Raw genomic sequence first — 16,301 nt, 5'->3', positions numbered from 1 at the left:
TGTTGCTGTGGTCCCCCATGCCGTGGTGCTTTGTTTGGACTTTTGTTCGGTTCAATCGATGGCTGGTGGTCTGTCCTCACCTACTTACGGAATACTTACCTGCGCCTTCCGGGGACACGTCGACGATCTGCAGGGCATTCCATAGGCGATACCTTTGTACGCTGCCTCATGAACGCTATGCAAGAAAGTGTTACATGTCCTCAATGTTGGAAGCTGTATCATGATCGGAGGGATAATATCAGTTGTATAAATATAGTATACCACTATCCAACAAATACTTCTCGGTCGAGGTGGCGAGTGACTATAGGAGAGAGAAGCAACATGCATCGGATACGACGTTGAAAGGAGATATACAAAAGATGATGACTTCGGAGAATCAGATTGAAATTTGAAGAGCAGGATGGGCCATACGCTCTGCATGATAAAGGAACCCTTGACCTTTTTTCGAGTTTGTGCAGGTTTGTGCTCGAATAATCAGAGCGTAGAACAATTATTGAAAAAGATGAAAGCATAGATATGTGTCTCAGGTTCAAGCTTTAGGATCTCCTGTGCTCGCCTTGAAAATTGCGGCGGCATCAACGAGATCGATAGGTGGCGAAAGATGGCGGAAGAGAGCGGCGGAGGAAACAGACGTTCAGCACTCCGCGCAAACACTGCGCAAACGCCCGGCCCGGTCTCGGGTTGAGTCTTCTCGTCGCACAACTCGACGACAACATTCCACTCCCTCACTAGATCCGATGGCGCAAAGATGGCAACAGAGGAAAGCGATGTATTGCAGGACGAAACCCATGTAAGTGAACTTTGAAAAATCAGCCCTTCCCCTCAACGTCGTACGCGCTCATCGCTCGCGGCACTGGCAGACAGCCTCCATCGGATCGATGCGGGCGTAGACGTGGACGTTCACATGTCGCAGATGGCCTGCTGCAGAGAGAAAGTGAAGTTGAGCAAGGGAAGGTATCTATAAAGGCGCGCGAGCGGAGTGCGACGACAGAGCGATGGAATGGATTGGCAAGACAAGACAAGACAACACTCACCTCACTGTCCGCCTCCACCCACCCCCTCTGCACGCAGGCATCAGCTGTGAATGGTGCGCTTGTGATTGCTGAGAGAGTCCGGCCGATTGAACTCCCTGTGGCACTGATCGCACCAGAGCGACCCCTTCTTGTGCGCCTTCTCCCACTGCATATGTCGGGCCAACTCGGCTTTGCGCCCGAAGCCCGTCGTGCATTCAACGCACTTGTACTTTGCGGTGAGGCATGATGTCTTTTTTCATCTCGTCTTGGGCGCCGGCGTTGCAGCCTTCGTGCGGGACCTCCCTTTGGACTGCGTCTTTACAGCCCTGGGAATGCTCTTGTTCGAAGGAGTCTTCCTGCGGACGGATCGTCTTGATATATTGGTTTTCTGGCTGAGGGTGCTACCCTCGAAGCCTTTGCTGGACCTCGCTGGACCTGCGACAGCGCCCGCTAGTTGCGATAGGACCGGGTGCACGCCCGGTTGTGAGCGTCTGAGGCTTGTGACGACCTCTACGCTCGTACCTGTGGGCGGCGCGCTTGAACCGACAGTAGATGGCTCCATTATCTCCACGGCACCGTACTGGGGCTGTACGGCGTGACTCGTCGACCCTTCCAGAGCCGACGCGACTGTCGGTCAACGAGTACGAAGCACTCAGAGGAAAGGATGGCTCACTGTATGTGGGCGCGTACGCCGTTGGCGGTGCTGCTTGATAGTAGCTATCCCAGCCGGCAGCATCTGCTGGGGGCAATGGACATCGCCACTGACGACGTGTGAGGGCCCCGCCATTGTGTATCCAGGCTGGGGGTGGCATGCAGCCTATCGTCATTCGACAGCGGGGTGCCACTGAGCAGGGTTCATTAGTGTTGTGCTGGAAAACGGTTGACGAGAAGTAATCATACATATTGCTCGTACCCCAGAGCCTCCGTTGGTGGCCCATAGTGATTCATGGCGAGGGGAGGGTGCTCATCCAAGGGCTCGGTGTAGGCGAAGTCCATCTGCTCTTGCGGCATCGAGGAGAGGCTCTCCTCCCAGCCTTGAGTGTTGAATGTGGGGTAGAGGTGGTAAGACATAGACGTGGTGGTCTGGCTCAGGGAGGGTTATTGAACTCGCTTCAAGCCCCTCTCGCAAGCTCTCAAAGGGCCGGCGCAGGCCGCAGAATCGTACGCTTCTCGCGCCTCGTCGCAAGAGGGCTACATTTCCGCCTCGCGAGTGGGTGTCCGAGTTAGGTGAGTGGCGGGAGCAATCCATGCGCCTCCGGAGCACGCTTCATCTCCTCTTCTTTTTTTCCAACTCAGACCCCTATCAATTTTTCATTGTCCATCCCTTGCGACGGCTCCTGCGCGCACGGCATGCGGAATGCGCATCGCGAGAGAGACAATGGTACGCTGATGGTCTCCCTGTTATCGCTCTTACAATCCGCAACTCATGGTCTGCGCGCATCGTCTGGGCTCTCCGACAGATGGCTAATAAAGTCGCGCACATGACAACATCGGAGGCGACGGAGCCTTTTCTTGGAATTTGGGACAATGCGCGACCCTAAGGACTGGCCCTCTCCGACTCTCCCATTCACGAGCGCGTGAACGGATCGCATTCGTGCGGAGACACCGGGAGCATTGTCCCATCAAGACGTATCCGGCTACAAGGTTTCGCCTCCCCCTTCCGCGCTGCCGAGGCTTTCAAGCCGTGGTCTGCTCGATCTCTGGCTCGCTTCGTCTCGTAGCTTCCGTGGCTGGGGCGAGATACCATTCTGGGATACTTACAAATAAACGCGAGGTTCTAGCCGGTTCTGACCGCAGCCTTGTCCAGGGAGCTACGTATTGCGGGGTTGCTATCCTTGCCTTGAGGCGCAAGCAAATGTCGTGTATACTTCGGCCAGACTTTCCCCCTTCAAAGCATCTATACAGAATGATACGATTCTCAAATGTTGACTCTGAGGTGGGTCTCCAAACGATGTCAAATACAAACGGGCGGCGGTGGGTGCGAGCGGCACGCGTCACACAAAACAAGGTACACAGAGAAGACCAACATCCTGACGTGCCCCTCGCCCCTCCTTTTCGACGTCCTTCCATGCTTTGGACTTCTTCGATGATCCACTCGCGTGCCTCCTGTGCGGCTATCGGCTCGTGAGTGGGGCGTTAGCCGCACCTAGACATAGCGGTGCTGTGCGCCTTTATCGATGTCCTCTGAGGGTTTGAAACGCAGGTTCTCGGGCTGCCAGGTCATGCCTGTGCCTTGACGTAAGGACAAGAACAAAGGGCTTCTCGTCATGGCGCATCACCGCCGCATCACCATAGTCTCGAAAGTGCTGTGGGCAAGCGCCTTCCCGTGCAACAGCGCAATTCAAAAGGATGCTCGGCGAAGAAGGCCGCCGAGCCTTGTTAGTGTACAGGCTGGCATAAAAGCTGCTCTTCGGCTCAAGGGAGGCGGAGTGGAGAAAATCGTCGGTATCCGTACATGCCGGTTTTGCGAACGAGACCTCTCCCTGAACGGGATAATTGACGCGGCATCAGATAGTGATTTCCTAGGAGCGAAAGAGCCCGTCGAGACTCAGAAGACCGAAATTTGGGATCACAGAATATAGTGGTGCGCATTGTTCGCGCGCGCGGATGGCAACAGTTGCCCCGCAAAGATCAGCAGATCCTGGGTCAAAATCCCCGAATAGATTCTGCGACTTACCGCTGTAGCGAGGTTTGAGGGACTCCAGTAGGGAAATTGACACAGACAAGAGGGACATGGGTTGGAAACCTCAATAAATTCGTCACATTTCAGAGTCTCTTGCAGTGCTACATAGAATGCGTCCGTGACTCTTGCAGTGCTACATAGAATGCGTCCGTGAATACGCAGTAGCGATGTTAGACATCATGCCCAGGAATTAATGGACCATACCGATCTGGCGGATTCATTAGCTGGAACAGTCGAGCTTCGACAGTCGGCATCGGGAATTTGACCGCCGCGCAGAGACTTTTCCTGCAACAATAAACCAACGATGGGCGCTGTAGCTGCCAGACCGTGGGCTAAACTAAAGGTACAAGGCCTACAGTTTTGGCGGGGCAAGTCGAGGGAGGATGAGAGCCGCAGATCGAGGCCTTGCATGAAACACGCTCGAGGCTGGTCGAAGACCAAAGTTCGCTTGCCTGGACCAATGCCGCGAAGTTGCGTCTGCACTTCCGAGTATGTAGCCCAAAGTATTTCGATACATGGCAGAGCTCACTTTTATTGTCGACAAGGTGCTGATTTGGTACTGTTGTTCACCATGAGAGCATAGGGCTATGTCTCAAGCAGTTGTAGCTAGGAGAAAGGAGATCGTTCTAGGGTAAATACCAAGAGATCGTTGATAAAAATGACCTTGGGTGGAGAAATGAAATGAAGGATGGACGTACCTTCCATCCTCTGCGCAGACCGAAACAGTATCGCAGGTTCTGATAGCAAGGCGCGGGCCATCAAGATTGTGCCTCTGTTCAGGAAAAATAAGGATTGAACGAGGATTATTTGAATCTGCATGGGGTCGCAGGTGGTCGCAGGAGTCGGCGTGTTGGGAATCGATGCAGTGAAGTTCAACATACTGCGGCAGCTGCCGGGGAGGTCCGGCTCTGTCCGGCGGTCCGACTGCCTCCTCCGCCAGCCTCCGCTCCGCTGACTCCCCCGATGCACGTCAACGCCCGCTCCACTCATCCCGCTCACACTTCCGCTTCCACGCCCACCGTCGACCCCCCGTCGACGAGATACCCAACAAGACAGCGTCTGATTCATCCACGCCGACTATGCAATCGCCATCCGACGACATGAAGGCCCAGCCTCGGCCTTCGTCCGACGTCCCAGCATATCCACCCTCGTCAGACGTTCCACACGACACCAAGGCTCCCATCCCCCCCGATACCGTACCCTCTCCCTCCCCCTCACCCACACACGCCGTCAACCCAGCAGCAGCAGCCGACCCCGACCCCGACCCCGACCCCGACCCCGACCCTGACGCACACGGCTCCCCGCGCTCCTCCTCCTCCCTCCCCCCGGAATCGCACCCAACCATCGCCTTCCTCTTCCCTTTCCCCGAGCCCACCCACCTCCCGCAGAAAGAGCGCCACCGCCTCGCGGTGCCCCCCTTCGTGCTCTACGCCCCGCTCGCCGCCGCGCTCGTGAAGCCCGCCCCGGGCGCGAAGGAGAGCGTCGCGCACAAGGCGCAGCGTAAGTGGCAGGCGGAGGAGCGCGAGGCGAGGGAGAAGGGCAAGGGGTTCAAGGTGCGTGCTCCGCCGTCCCGGCGCTCGCGCTTCGAGCGACCAATGTGCGGGCGTCGGCCGCTGCTGTGCTCATGGCGGCGCTAGGCGAAAGCGGTGGGCCTGATCGCGAAAGGCATGTCTGTGACGAAGAACAGCCGCATCGAGTTCCTCGTCCGCACCCCCGGCAAGAAGAAATTGCGCGAGGTAACTCCTCCCTCTGTCCCTCCCTCCCTCCCTCCCCACCCTTCTAAACCTGACCCCCTCCCCAGCTCCGCCTCTTCTACCCGTCGAACTTCCCCGCGGATGACCTCCAGCAGCGCTTCAACGCGCTCCTCAAAGCCGCCAAGTCCGGCGCCATCAAGCAAGGCGTCATCGCCACCGGCCTCCTCCCGTTCGTCCTCGCCTTCGACGTCCTCACATTCGTCACAGGACGTACGTCCCCCTTCCCCCCCTCCCTCCCATCACTCCCCCTCCCCCTCTCTCCCCTTCCCTTCCCGTCGACGGGACACGCGCTAACCCACACCCAGCGTTCGAGATCAACGCAGTCTGGGCCGCCTCCTCCTGGACCGGCGCCGCCCGCGCGGCAGCCATCACCAACGGCGTCACCTCCTCCACCATCCCGCTCGCCTTCGTCCCCGACGCCCGCCTCGACCCCGTGTCCTACCGCCTGCACGAGGTCTGCTGGAACCGCGCGCCGCGCGGGCTCGTGCCCGCGCCGCGGCACAGAGCCGCCGCCGCCGCCGCCGCCGACACCGCGAAGGGCAATCTCGAGGTCGACGCTGACAGCAAGCGCGCTGGCGAGCCGGGGCCGGGGCCGTCGACGCCCGCTCCTGCCGTCGTGGTCGTGGCGAAGCGCGGCGGGGAGCTGGCGGCGCTGGTGCTGGAGGTGCTGGGGGAGCAGCTGGGCGGGGACCTGAGCGGCGTGGAGACCGACCGGCGGCTGGTGGCTGAGGACCTGGAGAAGATGCTGGACAAGGGCGCGAAGGAGTGGGTCAAGGCGCTCAGGGCGTCGTGAGCGACGTCCGAGAAGAAGAAGTGCCTGGTGCGACGCGATGCGTGCTGTATCATAGAGTGTTTTTTTTGTATGGTAGCTGTCGGAGATGGTGGATGGGATGGGATGGGATGGTGCTAGCGGAGAGTCTTGGACTCTTTCGAGTGCGAGGTTGGAGGACGGGACCCGAGCAATCGGCACCGTGTCTTGGATCTCGGGACAAGGGCACGTGCGCCAGCGCAGCTCCGCGGCGGTCTTCCCAGGGTGCGCAGGTTCCTTGTGCCGCTCGCGATTTCTGTGTTGCATTCACGGGACTCCTGTGCCCGTTGTGTAGGGTTTGGAGATCAGCCTGGCCTCGCCCTGCAGGGAGTGCGTGAAATGTGGACGCGGTTCGTGAACATCGACTGGTCAGTGTCCGAATGAGGCACGGGAGACCCGCTGAGGTATCGATCTTTGACAGCGCATGGAAATAGGCGTCCGGGTCCCGACGCGCCCCTTCTTGCTGACGGTGGCCAGGGATCGGAGGTTCGTTTCCCTGTCAGCTTTGTTGTCTATAAATGAGTTGACCTGTCATCAAAGAGAGAGTAGGCTTGATGGACTTCACCTGCTGTGGCGAGACATGCAAGACGTTGTGCATCGTTGTCGGCGATCCGTCGCCCACCTCGGAAGACCTAGGACCCTGAATAAATTTCACCCGTCTTCCCGATAAGCCCGCACAGTCGAGCTCTTTATGAACGAGCTGGACGATGGCCTCGTCAACGACTTTGAACCCCCCCCCCCCCCCCCCCCCCGGCTTGGATCGTGGGACAGGACGCTTGCGACCACCTGCGTTGACTCGTGCTCGCTCATGCACCAGTGTTGGTGGATCTCCATCATCTTCCGGGAGAGTCGCGCGTCAGGCTCGACATGTAGCTCAAGATGGGTCAACTGACGATCAAGAGTACCAGGACGGGATGCAGGTCTTGCACGGCATGCACGCTTGCGTGCTCGGCGATTACAACGAGCAGATTCTGGATGTGTTTCGCGAAGATACAAGAGGATCCCGCCATCTGTCATACAATGCGAGATTTGGTTTGGTTTCTGCGGACATCGCTCTTGACCTACTCTGTCGGCGATGACGAAGCGCGCGGCTCTGCGTGCCAAGCGAGTACAGGAAAGGGATAGGGGGCGCTTTGGTGTCCTAGCCAATTTCTTGACCGCGACGTATCAAGGCCGCGGTGTCGATATGAAGATGACCGTATGCGGCGCTTGCGATCAATTGTCTAAAGAATTTTGGAGTAAACCTCTGTCATGCGATGCATACTGCTCATCAATAGAAAAACGAACTGCAATAATCTGGCACTCACAGATGCACCGAGTCGGTGCACAGGCGATGAAAAGGAATATTCGTATGCGATCTCCCAGAGCATAATTCTTATCAAACCAGTGACCTCCCCCGCGTATGCGCTGTATATCCTGTCGAAGACGGGAGACTAGTAACCGAGCGAGAGTTCAGACCAAAGCTGTAAAACAAGTTTCGAGCTCTTCGATCGAATGCGAAATTTGAATGCATTGCGACTGTACGGAGATCGAGGACACGCTTCAGTCCCTTAATTTCAATCAAGGCATAAGATCGAACGGGGACTGTGCTCGCTGCAGGTACACCGCAGTTGGTGGCAACTTGCCATTGGGTGCTGCTCACGTGCCGCTACGACGCGTCGCATTCGAGACGGCGAACTCATTTGCTTGCGCTTGTCCGCTGGCACAATGCCTCCTCGGCGCGCTTCGAAGCGATTAAAGATTCAAAAATCCAGTACAGCTCGAAACAATGCGATATCCGACAGCCCGAACGCGAGCGAGGCTCTGACTACCACCGGGTTTCTGTCCTTGCCACTTGAGCTCATTTTCGAGGTTTCACGTCGTTTGACTTACAAACATATCAATCTAACATCAATCTGATCGTCTTCAGGTCCTCCAATATCTATATCCCAAAGATTTATCGAGCCTTGTATACATCAACAAGTGGCTCCGCGCTCTGCTCTCCCGCGAAACTTCTGATTCTCTGTGGAAAACGGCCATACGACACGGTCTCCACTTCCTCAGCTGTCCCAAAGGGATTTATCACCTTTACTATGTGAGACTTATGACAGAAAATTTCTGCCAGGTGCGTCACAAATCTCGAACATCCTTCTTGATTCACGCACGGTGTCCGTAAAGGACCGGTCCTCATTGTTATCTCTCCAGAACTGCCTTTCCGAAGAGCTTACTCAAATTTATATCCCCACACACGTGCGCCTCTGTGACAATTGCGTCGACGACTTGTGCGTTTTCATTGCGGTGTTCACGCCTGTCTTTCCATACTGAGGAACCTGTTATTGAATCAGATTTTACAAAGCCCCGTCGAGCCCTCAGGGAATCAGTAAAGATGTCTGGAAAAAAGCCACGTCTGTCATAGGAGTCCCCATTCAACGCGGGGACAAACGGATCGTTCTTGTTCACAAAGTCTTCGTCGCGCACCTACGCAAGCTCTTCCGATCGCTCTCCCCATTAAATCAGGAGTGCCATGTTCTTGATATGAGAAGCCAATTAGACCCCAGGGTTCGTTTATTTCCGTGATTTCGGGCATCACTGATAGCTCATGCATCTTAAATATCTCTAGTTCATTCTCTGGGTGAGACAAGTGAACATGCGCAGGGTCCAAGGACGCAAGGCCTTGATCGAGAGGAAACGAAAGGCAGACCAATTGGCCATCAAGCAAAGATACAAAGCGTCAGTCAGGTTTCAACCGCCGAGACCCCCTTTTGAGACCCTTTTGCTTTCAGGATCAGCAAACGCCTCAATGGTATGGGCTACCAAGAGCTAGTTGCTATGTACGAGGTGAACCGAGCACTAGGAGACCATCATTTCGTCAACGTTCCCCGCAATCTGGATGACAACGGTGCAGTCAGGTTCTTCATTTACCCAGCTCTTCTCGACTGAGTTACCTACTTAGAATGGCTCCGCATTCAAGACGTCGTCGTGCAATACATGGAAGACGTTCGAACGGTCTTGGTTCTCCAAAGCCGATTTAGCGAGTTGGTGTTGCGACTGAATTTGATGGCTCGCGAGCTCCCCGATATTGTATACAACAACTACGTCGACATCTTGCTCTTTCCTGAAGCCCAGAAAGTTCTCAACGTGCCGATTTCCGAAGACATAGCGCAGTCTTCCATGGATCGACTGTGTAAGACGGTTCCCAAGTTGTTGTCCAAGTGGCGTCTGTCGAAGGAGGCCCGCCTGGTCAAATCGCTGGCTGCGTTCGCGCCTATCCACAAAAAGTACAAGACGCTCGACCACCCCGCGGCCATCTTCGCTTGCACAGAATGCAAGGGATATTTTCCGTTCTCGGCCATGTTCGCGCATTCGTGCCTGAACGCTGTTTTCCGTCCTGTCGCCATTGGGCCGAATTTGGGATGCTCTGTGTACGAATACGCCGCGAAGTGGGCGCTCGGGCGAGAGCCGTGGTCTTCAGAGCACCTGGGGGTTTCTCCCATCTCGGAGCGGGTGAGAGACATCATGCGCGCTGGCGGCATCAACCCCGAGAAGGCGACATGGGGGGACATGTACAAGAAGGACGCCCGGATTCAGTGCATTGCGTGTGAGCCTAAAGTGAGGGGCGTCACGATGGGCTAGCACACAGCGGTACGTCTTGCCCTCGCACCCAATGTAAGGTATGGATATCGACTGTTTAATCACGTCCGCAGATCGATCACGCTCTGACTAGTCACGGCCTCGGCGAAATCAAATGGGTCAAAGCGAGCGACGCTGCATCTGCATTGGCACGTCGATTGGAACAGCAGACAGATGCGCTGTCCCGTAAAGAGTGGGCCACGAAAGCGAAGAAGATGAAGGATATGTATGCCAGGTAGAGAAGCAACGCACGATACCGCGACTGTTGGCTTACTTTTTTTCTTCACTTCTAGACCCGGGAAGATCGAGTTGAGACACGACGTACCGAGGAGTGATCCTAGAGTGTCTCCCTACGCGCCTCTACCTGTATCCATATTGCCAGAAGGTGAGACCAAGTTCAAAGTCAAAGAGTACACGTGGTTGCGCAAGGGGCTTGCGGGGGTGTTGGGGACTGATTAGATAGGTCCATGTATGTCCTGCAGCACGTTCGAGCCGAAGCCTGCGCGTGAGGGTGATCCCGTTCGCATCTCTCTATGTCGGCACTGTCGAGACTGATTGACCGTGCACTTTGATGTGTTGCAAATCACTGAGACAGTGGACATTACGAAGCAGCGAAGATCGTACGCGCGCGAGAGCCGAGCTGATAGGGCTATATCGCTGTGAATTTGACGCGTATCCGGAGCAGTCGAGACTGTGCCAGTCGTCGTTGAGAGAGGAATGAAGCTCGTACATCATCTGCCAGGACTCTTTTACAGTGTCAGAGGCGCTTGTACCGCGTCATTGTCGAACGTCCGAGCCAATACAGTATCAATCGAAGACATCATCCATGCACAAAAACAGGTTTCGTGCGCGACCGATGATCTTCATGGCACGAAGCTTGAAAAGAGAGTGGGGGATGTGGCGCAGAAGAAGAAACCATCGGACCTGGCAGAGTCGCGAATGCCCGGCCCGGCGAGCTGACCGAGTCTTCTCATCACACACCACAATGATCGCAAGACACGACTTTTCATTTCCTCGCTGGATTCAACAACGCACCCGGAGAGATACAAACAGAGTAAAATATTATTTCGAGAGATCCAGAGAGCTGGAATATAGGTAAGTCAAAATGTCAAATATCTGTGCCCATGCCAGCGCCGCGATTGCTCGCGCTGACAGACAGTCCCGACGCTTCCCCTCGGATCGATTCGGACGCGGACGCGGACGCTCGCTTCGCAGAGAGGGTAGTCTATGGAAGGAAAGAGAGATTTAACAAAGGAAGAGATCGATGAAGGCAAGTGAGCGGGATGCGACGGCAGAGGAATGCAGAGGGGATGGCAAGACAAAAAGGTACTCACATCTCTCCGATCGCAGACGACTCCATCCCCCCTCCCATCCATCCACCGCGCGCGGCCATCGTCCATCAGGGCCACCCGTGGAATGCCCGCTTGTGAGTGAGGAGCGCGTCCGGCCGGCTGAACGTGCCGCTGTTCTTGCACTGGTCGCACTTCAGCGACGCTTCTACGTGAGATCTCGTGGTGCTACAGTGCCGCTTGAGCTCGTATTCCCGCCCATACCCCCTCTGGCAATCATGGCAGTTCCACTCCGTGCTCAAGTACGGGGTCTGTCTCTCGTCCATCTTGGGCGCCCGCATAGTGGCCTGTCGGCGGGTCCGCCCTCCGCCCGACGACTGTACAGCCTCGGGACTCTGTCCGTTCGCGGTATCATTCCTGCGATCGGACAGTCTTGATGTGTTAGTTGTCTGGCTGAGGGTGTATCCCTCAAAGCCTTCGTGGGTACCTGCTTCACCCACAACAGCGCCCTCTGATCGCGCTGCGGCCGGCATGGGTCCCTGTTCATAGGGTGCGTACCTCACACCCGTTCTGCTGCCAGTGGCCATGCACAGTGCGCGCGAGATGGGGACCGGCTGCCTCGACATCTGTACGGCACCGTAGTTGGGCTGTACGATATATGGTAAGCGGTATGGGCGCGTTAGCCCTTCCTGGACTGCCGAAACCGTTAGTAACGCAGTACAATGTGAATAGAAAGGTTGACTAACCATACGTGGGGCCGTATGCGATGGGAGCTGCCTGGTAATACATTCCCCCAACGGGCAGCATCTGCTGGGGGAAGTAGACGTCGCCACTAGCGACGTAAGATGGCCCCGCCATCGCGTGGCCGAACTGGAGTTGGGAGGAGGTTGGCGCCCACTCGGGCTCGACCGCGGTATACTAACGATGGGAGCTAGTTAGTATCAGGCTGGTGAACTGTCAACACGCGATGAACATACCATCGGCTCATGTTGATACTGAGCCGCCATGTTTTGTTGCGCCGGGTAGCCGACGGCGAGGAGGGGGTAACTGGCGGGATCGACATTGGCGTCGGTGTACATGGCATCCTGCCAGTCGCGAGGGCTGTACGATGGGTAGTGGGCGTATTCCATGACGGTAAGTATGTCGAGGTGAATAGATGAAGTGGGAGTGTGAGTTGACCTCGTTCCAAGCTCCATTAGCTTATAAGCGAGCCGGGCAAGGGAATGGCAAACACGTCTGCTTGTCGTGCCTTCTTCCTAGACCCGGTTGTCCGAATCAGGTGAGTGGCGGGGCCCATGTGTCTTCGCAGCGTGCTTCCCTTCATTCTTTTTTCTTCAACTCAGATCCGAATCAATCTCAAGATTCGCCGTTCGTTATTGGTGCCGCCTCGTGTCGCCGCCCCCTGACGTACACTGGACAGGGTTTACCCCACGAGAGGGACAATGGCGCGTCGGGAGCATTCTTTTGTTATCGCATCCACATCCGAAGCTCGACTTCGCAACAGCTTGTCCCGCCTCGTCTTGGCTCTCTGACAGATGACTGAAGAACGGCGCATCTGGAGAAATATGCCTCTCAATGCCTGAAGGCAACGCCGGCGAAGACATAAGTATTCCTGGTCATCTGCACTTCATTTTTGCAACGATGCGCGACCCCGAAGATTGGCGTTTTTCCCGGCGCCGTAGCCATTTAGCGTGTGAACAGGCTGTGCTTCTGAGGCGATAGCAGTGCGGTCACGCCTGGTTTCCTGTGATCAAAGACGTACTCGGCTACATGCTGTTCGAATTCTGGCTCGAATGCGGTATCGGTCTCGCCTCCTCACAAATCAGAGTTCTTAGTAATCTCGGGATAGGACGATTTACGGGTCGTTTTTTCTTGTTTCGCCCTGCCTTAGTAAAAGGCCTTTTTCACAAATAGAGAGATGATGCGCAAATTAATTTTCAAACGAGTGAGCAGGAGTAGTAGCATATACATGTGTTCGGGCAAAGATGGACGCAGCTTTGCGAGTCTTCATCCACCTGGACATGTCGTAGAGAGACAATAACATGATAACACTCCAGCAGAATGACAGTCATGATCATGCGCACATCACATCGTTGAAATCATTCTTCGAGCCGGCTCTTGACGATAGCTCTTCACCTGTTCATCGTCGGTGACACAAGATATCCACCCACCCGATGATTGAGCCTCCCGTTCACAGTCCCTGACCCACCGTTTCGAGGCTTTGATCGCGCGGCGGACCTGTTTCCTCTCAAATTCCGCATCCACTTCGGTATCCCACCCAGAATCCCCTACAATCAAAACGTCCGATCCACATGGAGAGACACGCGACAGGGAGGTGGCATATCTAACAACATCCGGCTGCGGGCACACCGTGTCGATGACTTCAACAGTCGCTCTGGATCGTTTCATCGGGCGACGAGCACGCTGTGATGCAGAATTCGGTTGGCCGGGCCTGATTAGGCCAGAGCGCGACCGCGAATCATTCCTTCGAGGTGCAATCACAAATGTCGCAGGGTAAGCATGGTCATTCCATGCGCAATATGTTGAATACACCACGATCTTCGCACGATCGGCCTTTTCCCTGGAAACTCCATAGATACGAGCAATGTCAGAAGTAGTCCTGTAAGACTTGAGCAAAATTGATCTGATTTTCCTGCCAGCATCGTATACCACGAAGTGAGGCTTGACTCTTGAGAAGATGGGCGGCAGAGTGTCGAACGGATACGAATGTACAGAGGTGCCTGAGAATTCATCGCCTTCCGGTGCATCTTCAGGTTTTTTGCGACGGGAAATAGAAGGAACATCGGGGAATAGCGGCACCAGACGGTACTCGAAAATCTCCGCACCGTCGTAAATCTGAGGAAGAGTCATATTTTACACAGCGCAGAGAAATTCGGAAACGCACATCCTCGATCGATGGAACATTGCCATCCCGGAGGGGAAACTTGACCCAACGATCCCACAGCTTTTCTATTATATCAGTGGAGGGCATTAAAGCCCACCTGTCAGATTCAAACAAACCGCGCCAATCATGACGGACTGGAGACTGTCAGAGCAAGGAAATACCGCAGAGAAGAAGACGTACGCGATATCGTGTTCGAGTCTGTATCCGTCTGAATGGTATTATATTTCATGCCCCATGCCCATTCGAGACGCGATAGCTTGAGACATTGGCTGAGATTAACTTAGACTCAAGAGACGTCTCACGAAGACAACTGACCATAGGATGATTGCTCCAGTGGCGCTCATGGAAGACATGACAGAGATGAACCGGAGACTCACTCGCCGAGTCTCCTGTCACGAGGCATTTCGCTACGTCTTGGGCCTCGGGTGGAAGTGCCTCTTTTACTTGGGCTTCACGCCGTTTCGTGTCGTCTAAAAACAATGAGCACCTTGCGCTGACAGCTCGAGAGCGATCGACGTACCTGGAGAGCCACAGGAAAGAAACCCGACGTTATCTGAGAGTATTGGAGACATTATAAGAGATTATAAGGAAGAGAGATGAGGACACTGAAGCTCAAGCACTCAAGTGTAGCAAAGTTGAACCAGTGCACCTGAACGCATCACGTGCGTTTAGCCTTATGGTGAAGTTATGGTCATCGAATTTCCAGCCCATGCCGATGTATGATCATACTCGCTTATACAAAATACTAGGTTTCTGATGAAGCGGCAAGTGAAGAGAGGACACTGATGAAATGAGCTGTCACTTTTTCAAGGCAAGACAGTGTGCCACGAGAAAATTGAGATCGCATAACAAGGCTGATACAGATATTACCCACCACAGAGTAAAATTCAAGGTTCAATGTGCAAGAAAGACATGATATAGAGCGAGCACAGAGATGTATGGAGTTCGACGAGAGTAACAGGAAAAATTACAGCATATCTGATTCCACCGTCTTCAGGAGGAGTTCTGTAGACTTGACGCATAGAGATAGCCGTGGGGATCAGTATGAGGAGCTAAGGTCGCAATAGAGAACAGCGGGTGGCCCGCTCGAGGGCGCAGATGTGTTAGCCGATATTCACAAAACGAGCAACGTACAAACACCGCAAAGAACATATCACTCCAGACTACAGCGTCATCGTCAAGGCTCCAGACACAACAGGCACCGAGTAGAAACATCTTTCACCGACAAACAAGTCTGAAAGGTTTGATACACGAAGCCTGAGGGAGGAAGATGCAGACAGGCAGAACAGTGTGCAGACCGGGAATCTGCGCGCAGCCGGGCCAGTAACGGCTGACTCTTCTCATCACACACCACGATGGCAAAAAATCACTTTTTTCCCTCACTGACTTCGACCGTGCACAAAGACAGATGTGAACAGGAAATAAAGGTATATTGAGATTCTATTGTGAAAGCTGGAATGCAGGTAAGTAAATTCTCCAAAATTTTGTTCCCCACCACTTCATAGATGCTCGTACGGGCCGACACTGAGGGTCGACTTCGAATCGATTTGGGAGTAGACGTAGACGTTCGCCTTCCTGAGAGGATGTTATATGGCGAGAAAGAGAAAGTTAGCAATGGAGGACATCGATGAGGCCGGGTGAGCTGGGTGGACGGCAGAGTGATGGTTACGCAAAAAACGCCCACCTCTTTCCCCACCTCCATATGACTCCATCCACTCCCCATCCATCGATTATGTGCAGACATCGTTAATCAGAGCCACCCGTGGGACGTCCTCTTGTGCGCGAGCAGCGCGTCCGGCCGGCTGAACATCCCGTCGTTCTCGCACTCGTCGCATGTCAATGACGCCCGGACGTGCACGCTCGCAGTCCTCCAGTGCCGCCGCAATTCGTAGACTCGCACAAATCCGCTCTCACAGTGGTGGCAGTTCCAGCACGAGCTCAGATATGGAGTCTGCCGCTTGTCCACCCTGGGTGCCCGTGAGATGGCCTTTTGGCGGGTCTGCCCTTGGCCGGCTGCCTTTACAGACTCCGGAATAAGTCCACTCGCAGGAGCATCCCTGCGGGCGGACATTCTTGATGTAATGGTTATCAGTCGGTTGAAGGTATTACCCTCAAAGTCTTCGCAGCCATCCGCAACATCCGTGACAACGCCTTCTGGCCGCCTTGGTCGCTGCCCATAGGGCGCATACCTTGCCGTCATCTTGTGAACAGTAGCCACTCCTGACATGCATAGGCCGGCT

General features: G+C 55.0%; 8 protein-coding genes across 8 annotated transcripts; 2 read left to right on the top strand and 6 right to left on the bottom strand.

Annotated features, from left to right (window-relative positions):
• Positions 1-1,074: 1,074 nt before the first annotated feature.
• On the bottom strand, positions 1,075-2,084 carry HETIRDRAFT_103853 (uncharacterized protein; the record flags this gene model as incomplete). Its single annotated transcript, XM_009549752.1, has 5 exons — positions 1,075-1,179; positions 1,238-1,365; positions 1,419-1,640; positions 1,704-1,830; positions 1,914-2,084. 5 exons carry the CDS (start codon positions 2,082-2,084, stop codon positions 1,075-1,077), a joined length of 753 nt encoding a protein of 250 aa, XP_009548047.1.
• Positions 2,085-3,759: 1,675 nt separating this feature from the next.
• On the bottom strand, positions 3,760-4,497 carry HETIRDRAFT_410302 (uncharacterized protein). The gene is made up of 2 exons (XM_009549751.1): positions 4,395-4,497; positions 3,760-4,322 (listed from the first exon to the last, which is right to left on the bottom strand). The coding sequence occupies exon 2, from the start codon at positions 4,105-4,107 to the stop codon at positions 3,874-3,876; it is 234 nt and encodes a 77-aa protein (XP_009548046.1). The 5' UTR covers positions 4,108-4,322; positions 4,395-4,497; the 3' UTR covers positions 3,760-3,873.
• Positions 4,498-4,513: 16 nt separating this feature from the next.
• HETIRDRAFT_103854 (uncharacterized protein) lies at positions 4,514-4,911 on the top strand (the record flags this gene model as incomplete). Its single annotated transcript, XM_009549750.1, has 2 exons — positions 4,514-4,596; positions 4,637-4,911. Coding segments are annotated over 2 exons (358 nt in total), but the record flags the coding sequence as incomplete, so codon positions are not given.
• A 597-nt stretch (positions 4,912-5,508) lies between these two features.
• On the bottom strand, positions 5,509-6,525 carry HETIRDRAFT_322548 (uncharacterized protein; the record flags this gene model as incomplete). The annotated part of the gene is made up of 1 exon (XM_009549749.1): positions 5,509-6,525. One exon carries the CDS (start codon positions 6,523-6,525, stop codon positions 5,509-5,511), a length of 1,017 nt encoding a protein of 338 aa, XP_009548044.1.
• A 1,440-nt stretch (positions 6,526-7,965) lies between these two features.
• Positions 7,966-10,326, top strand: HETIRDRAFT_428008 (uncharacterized protein; the record flags this gene model as incomplete). Its single annotated transcript, XM_009549748.1, has 9 exons — positions 7,966-8,109; positions 8,168-8,362; positions 8,443-8,519; positions 8,583-8,796; positions 8,858-8,967; positions 9,021-9,136; positions 9,191-9,846; positions 9,942-10,093; positions 10,161-10,326. 9 exons carry the CDS (start codon positions 7,966-7,968, stop codon positions 10,324-10,326), a joined length of 1,830 nt encoding a protein of 609 aa, XP_009548043.1.
• Positions 10,327-11,266: 940 nt separating this feature from the next.
• Positions 11,267-12,286, bottom strand: HETIRDRAFT_322375 (uncharacterized protein; the record flags this gene model as incomplete). The annotated part of the gene is made up of 3 exons (XM_009549747.1): positions 11,267-11,850; positions 11,903-12,074; positions 12,134-12,286. 3 exons carry the CDS (start codon positions 12,284-12,286, stop codon positions 11,267-11,269), a joined length of 909 nt encoding a protein of 302 aa, XP_009548042.1.
• Positions 12,287-13,073: 787 nt separating this feature from the next.
• HETIRDRAFT_385998 (uncharacterized protein) lies at positions 13,074-14,523 on the bottom strand. The gene is made up of 4 exons (XM_009549746.1): positions 14,377-14,523; positions 14,242-14,317; positions 14,062-14,195; positions 13,074-14,012 (listed from the first exon to the last, which is right to left on the bottom strand). The coding sequence occupies exons 1-4, from the start codon at positions 14,377-14,379 to the stop codon at positions 13,242-13,244; spliced, it is 984 nt and encodes a 327-aa protein (XP_009548041.1). The 5' UTR covers positions 14,380-14,523; the 3' UTR covers positions 13,074-13,241.
• Positions 14,524-15,811: 1,288 nt separating this feature from the next.
• HETIRDRAFT_321454 (uncharacterized protein) lies at positions 15,812-16,288 on the bottom strand (the record flags this gene model as incomplete). Its single annotated transcript, XM_009549745.1, has 1 exon — positions 15,812-16,288. The coding sequence occupies one exon, from the start codon at positions 16,286-16,288 to the stop codon at positions 15,812-15,814; it is 477 nt and encodes a 158-aa protein (XP_009548040.1).
• Between the last annotated feature and the right edge of the window lie 13 nt (positions 16,289-16,301).

Source organism: Heterobasidion irregulare (assembly GCF_000320585.1).
Source record: "Heterobasidion irregulare TC 32-1 unplaced genomic scaffold scaffold_07, whole genome shotgun sequence".
NCBI classification, from domain to species: domain Eukaryota; kingdom Fungi; phylum Basidiomycota; class Agaricomycetes; order Russulales; family Bondarzewiaceae; genus Heterobasidion; species Heterobasidion irregulare.
The sequence above is the reverse complement of the archived record's forward strand: the minus strand, read 5'-3'. Positions and strand labels throughout refer to the sequence as shown.

Bases quoted from the DNA above. Each gene is read 5' to 3' on its own strand.
- HETIRDRAFT_410302 (XM_009549751.1), bottom strand. From the start codon at position 4,107: ATGCAAGGCCTCGATCTGCGGCTCTCATCCTCCCTCGACTTGCCCCGC.
- HETIRDRAFT_385998 (XM_009549746.1), bottom strand. The intron at 14,196-14,241 runs GTACGTCTTCTT...GACAGTCTCCAG, and splicing joins AGACTCGAACACGATATCGC to TCCGTCATGATTGGCGCGGT. The intron at 14,013-14,061 runs GTGCGTTTCCGA...ACTCTTCCTCAG, and splicing joins ATGTTCCATCGATCGAGGAT to ATTTACGACGGTGCGGAGAT.